Source organism: Olea europaea, chromosome 8, assembly GCF_002742605.1.
Source record: "Olea europaea var. sylvestris chromosome 8, O_europaea_v1, whole genome shotgun sequence".
NCBI classification, from domain to species: Eukaryota; Viridiplantae; Streptophyta; class Magnoliopsida; order Lamiales; family Oleaceae; genus Olea; species Olea europaea.
Genome location: NC_036244.1, coordinates 12,011,470 through 12,016,720, shown reverse-complemented (window position 1 = coordinate 12,016,720; position 5,251 = coordinate 12,011,470). Strand labels below are relative to the sequence as shown.

At 39.0% G+C, this 5,251-nt stretch overlaps 1 protein-coding gene across 1 annotated transcript; it reads left to right on the top strand.

Moving 5' to 3' along the window:
• The first annotated feature begins 3,140 nt into the window (after window positions 1-3,140).
• On the top strand, window positions 3,141-4,788 carry LOC111398286. Its single transcript, XM_023025207.1, has 3 exons — window positions 3,141-3,839; window positions 3,940-4,026; window positions 4,117-4,788. The coding sequence occupies exons 1-3, from the start codon at window positions 3,141-3,143 to the stop codon at window positions 4,786-4,788; spliced, it is 1,458 nt and encodes a 485-aa protein (XP_022880975.1).
• Window positions 4,789-5,251: the final 463 nt, after the last annotated feature.

The window sequence follows — 5,251 nt, the reverse complement described above, 5'->3', positions numbered from 1 at the left end:
TCCCTATTAGGAACATTGTTGTACTCTGGTACCAAACTGATGCATAGAAGCATATGTAAAAGATGTTTATCACTCCAAACACTCTTTGATTCCATATGAATACCGAATAATTAGGATAATGGAAAAAAAAACTCATATATATTCATAAAACAACAAAGCTACAATGAACTACGTTTCTAGATTTTAAAGAAAAATAAGAAACCTTAACTTATGATTCTAAATAAACACAAACTCTAGAAAACTATCTAAATAAATCTCCTAATATAAAGAAATTACTGCTTGAATGAAAATATCCAGTTTGACGGCTTTGATGATGGAATTGTTGGGCGCAGAAGTTCCGATACCACTTGTTGATTCTAAACTGGATTGTAAATAATGAGATTTAATGACAAAATTGAAGTAAACGATATCACATCACAAAAACATTAAAAGTAAAAAAGAACAAAAAGGGTTAATCGTAGAGGAACGATGTTTATTATTGAACAATATGGAGAAAACAAGTACAACTTAGCAAAATTACTTCTTATGAAACTGACAAAAGAGCCTCAAATTTATAGGAAAACATCCATCCCTTGTAGATAAAATAAAATTCCTAAAAGTTTTTTTATTTGAACTCTTCAAGTCTAACTCAAATTCCAACTCTCAATGGGCTTTAAAATAGAACTTTAAATAGAATTTGACAAATAAATTTGAATAGTATTCCTCAAAGCATTCTAACTAGAATTACCCTTGATGTGCACTTCAATTAGAATTTTACAATTATTTAAACGAAATAATTTGGGTCACCCCAAAATTCTAACAAGAATTTGGCGACAAAGTCGGTAGCTCTAGGGCTTTAACCCACAAGATCAGTTGATTGTGCCTTGCGAGCGAAACTTTCTCTCTCAAAAAAATTTTCTCCACAATTTCAGGAACTTCCATCAATTGGCAAATAGGGTAGGGTTCATTCTCGAGAAACGCCGTCATGGTGGTGGTGACTACCCAGATGGGGTTGGCACCACCGTCGAATCCCGGTGGAAATACAGATTCAACCAAATCTGTACAACAGAGGAGATCTTTCTTAGAAGTTGCACAATTGGGCGGCGGAAACGTGATAACATCTCCTCCTATTCCAATGAAAAACCCAACACTGATTAATGGGCTGCTGGGATTTTCTTTTACAGATCATGAGACAAAGAAGCTTGTGGATTATCTCAGATTTACTTTAGTGCTAAAATTCTTGGTTACACGGCCAAATATTGATGATTTTAGACTGGTGGTGGTAAAAATGTGGATGCTGAAAGAGGCTCCAATATTAGTTTTATGGATGCTGTTCACGTCCTTATCCAATTGAAGAATGAAGCCGATTTCTATCATGTTTGGGCTCGAGAGGGCAGGTCTTTGGCGGGTGCTAAGTTCCACATGTTCAAATGGACTCCTGATTTTGATCTGAATCAAGAACCTTCTACTACATCGCAATGGATCTTCCTTCCTGGACTACCAATGCACTTATATAGACCAGATTGTCTTCGGATGTTTGCAACTCTGTTTGGAAGATTTTTGGGTACAAATCATGCCACTTTGAATCGAACAAGGACAACGGGGGCGAGAATGTGTGTAGAGGTGGATTTATTGGATGAGATGGTTAAGGGATTTTCGATAACGATTTCATCCAAGAAGACCATATGGCAAGAAGTAAGATACGAGAAGATGGGCTATTATTGTAAGAAATGTGGAAGACAGGGGCATCCTGCAGCAGTTTGTAGAGTTGGACAGGATGTGCAGCCAGTGAAAGGAAAAAGTAAAAAAGATGACCCAGTGGTGAAGGAAAGACGAGAATGGTGAAAATTACAAAATGAAGGTAGGTTGGTGGTAGAACAGATTAATGTTGCTGAGCCAAGTGGAACTAAGAAGGTTAATGTTGTAGAGCCGAGTGGGACTAAGCAGATTGATGATGCAATGCCAAGTGGAACTACGAAGGTAAATGAAGGTGAAGAAAATTTAAACTATGCTAAATCCAAGGAGAATTAGGCTTGTCATCAAGTTATTGAGCAAAATCATAAACATATTGAGAATGACTCTCGATGACTAAAGATTTTGGTCGTGGTGATGAGGAGATATTTGCTCAACAAACACACAATGTAGTTCAATGCAAGGCTATTGATGTGTTTCTGTCGGAGAGTGAAGATGTCGTCAATACGAATTCAACGGAGAACCAGGCTGAGATATTAGAGGAAGGTGAGGTGGAAGTCGTGAGTGGTGATGAGCTAAACACAGTCGTGAAGGGTCACATTAACTCCTCTAAATCTAGTACAAAGGATATGGAAGGTGGTTCGGTGATGATAGATGCGAATCATACTTTTGAACATGAAAATACATGTGGAAATGTAACAGACGGTGGGTCTGATGGAGAGAAGGTTGAGGATGGACATGCTGATTGTAATTCTGATTCAAAGTTAGGCAGGATATTGAAAGGAAAAAATAAGGGTCCCTCAGTAAGATTTTCACATAGGGCACGAGCATGCCCTGAAAGGTTGAATCTATTATGGATGAATGCTTGATTTGGAACGTGCAAGAGTGGGCACGTCAAGACAGAGGATCGGTCAGTTGGTACGAAAACATAATGTAGCTATTTTGGCAATGTTAGAGCCTTTTCAAAGTGAGAATAGGATGAGGATGTTGGCCAGAAAATTAAAATTTGCAAATTGTGTGTCTAATGAGCAAGAGGGGGAAAGATTTGGATTTTTTGGAGAGAGAAGTTCATAGTAGATTGGGTGGGAGCATCGAACCAAGCTTTACATGGCATCTTTACTAAGGGATCAAGTACGGCAATGATTTCTTTCGTCTATGCTAAATGTTCTGCTCTAGAAAGGAGGTTGCTATGGCAGGAGTTGGAGAGTATTATGGTTAGCAGTTTACCTTGGATTGCTGCTGGTGATTTTAATATCATTAGAAATGATTCAGAGCGGAGGGATGGGAGACCACGTCCAATGGTGGCGATGGATGATTTTAATTGTTGTATTGATAGATGTGGGCTGATAGAGTTAAATTCGGAGGAGAGGAAGTTTACATGGTGTAATGGCTAAGATGGAGCAGCAAGGAGTTGGACTCGGCTTGATCGGAATTTTACTAATTCTATGGTAACCAGTTTGCTCCCGAATATGGGCTTGAGATTGTTGGCTAAGGAGACACCTGATCACTGTCCATTACTTATAGATTTTAAGCAGCCAATGGTCTCACATGGACCCTCACCTTTTCGTTTCCAGCGTATATGGTGTGAACATAAATCCTTTATGTCTTGTGTTAAGGAAGCGTGGGTGGATTGTAATCAGGATGTGGCATTGGGAGGTCTACATAAGTTGGTTGGAAAGCTAAAAAGGACTAAAGTGGCGGTAAAAGTGTGGAATAAACAAGTCTTTGGAAGGGTTGACCACATTATATCAGAGCTTCAGGAGAGAGTAGAGATACTTGAAGAGTCATTGCAAGAGGGGTTCTCGGATGAGGTGGAACAGCATTTTTTAGTGACCAACATTGAGTTAGAGGAATGGCAGAAGCGAGAAGAAATTAGACTCTCTAAAGTAGCAAAGAAGCAGTGGCTTAGGAAGGGGGATAACAACACTAAGTTTTTTCATGCTGTGATTGCCCAACAGCGAAAAAATAGGAGGTTGGACCAGATGATGCTAGAGAATGGAACTCAATTATCTTTTCCTCGACAAATACATATGGAGGCAGTGACATATTTTCAGAATTTTCTTACTGAAGAACACATGGGGGCAGTACCAAATTTATCTAGTTTAATTGATGATACCTTGACTGATGAAGAGGGTCAATACCTTTGTGCTATGCCAACTGAGAATGAAGTAAAAGAGGCTGTCTTTGCAATTCCCATGGATAGTTCCCCTGGGCCGGATGGGTTTGGATCAAGTTTTTTTTATAAAATGCTAGGATATTGTCAAACAGGAAGTGGTCGAAGCTGCACAGGATTTCTTTGGAGGAAGAGAGCTTGATCGGTTTTACACATCCTCTTATATTGTCCTCATTCCGAAGGTGGAGGAACCGAATGGGTTTGATTAATTCAGACCTATAAGTCTATGCTCTGTAGTTTATAAGGTCTTCTCAAAAATTCTGGTATCTCAGATGGCTGTTTTACTTTCTAAAATCATTTCAGCTGAGCAAGGAGCTTTCATTGCTAGAAGAAACATTGTTGAAAATATCGCTCTTACGCAGGAGTTAGTACACTCTATGAATAAAAAGATGCAAGGGAGGAATGTGATGGTTAAGGTGGACATGTCAAAGGCTTATGATAGGATAGACTGGCCTTTTTTGAGGTATGTTTTACGAACTTTTGGCTTCCTAGATAGATTTTGCCGATTGATTGACCAGTGCATAACAAAGAATAGGTATTCAATTATGATGAATGTCACCACTCAAGGATTTTTCAAGTCCACGCGTGGTCTGAGGCAAGGTGACCCGCTCTCTCCCTATCTTTTCATTATTATACAGGAGGTTCTAACTAGACTCTTGAAGAAAAGCTTTGATACTGGACGAATTGGGAGATTTTCTCATCCTCGAGGTGCTCCTTTGGTTTCTCACCTTATATGCGCAGATGATCTTGTTATATTCACCAATGGGTGTAACAAGTTGATGAAAGGATTAATGGAAGTGTTGGCAATATATGAAGATTGGTCTGGGCAACTTATCAATAAAGAAAAGTCGGCCAAGTTTTTCTCAAGAAAGTGTTCTTTAGTGCAGAAAAGTGATATCATACGAGAGACAGGGTTTAAAGAGGGCCAATTTCCAATGTTGTAATTAGGGGTGCCGGTTGTGCAAAGAAGGCTTAGTGCTCTACACTTGGAGTCTCTAATTGGTAAAATTTAGAAAAAAAATTGCTGGTTGGAAGATGCTTTTACTGTCCCAAGGGGGGAGGCTAGTGCTTCTACGTCATGTCCTTTCCAGTATGGCCCTTCATTTATTATCGGTGCTGAGTATTCCTAAATCTGTGTTTAGGAAGCTTAATTCCATTCTTTCATCATTTTTTTGGGGAGGATTTAATGGGAGGACAAAGAAAAAATGGTGCGTGTGGGACAAATTGTGCTGACTTGTGTTGGAGGGAGGGATTGGGATTTGAAAATTTGAAGATGTTCAACGGGCTTTACACATGAAGTTTGCTTGGCGCTTTCTATCTTCAGATTCATTATGAGCAAGATTTTTTAGAGCAAAATACTCCAAACAGGGGATATTGGATATAACTAATTTAAAGCATATTGGGACT

Coding starts and splice junctions, on each gene's coding strand:
- LOC111398286 (XM_023025207.1), top strand. CDS start 3,141: ATGGGCTTGAGATTGTTGGCTAAGGAGACACCTGATCACTGTCCATTA. Junction 3,840..3,939: donor CTATGCCAACTGAGAATGAA/GTAAAAGAGGCT, acceptor ATTGTCAAACAG/GAAGTGGTCGAAGCTGCACA. Junction 4,027..4,116: donor ATATTGTCCTCATTCCGAAG/GTGGAGGAACCG, acceptor CTGGTATCTCAG/ATGGCTGTTTTACTTTCTAA.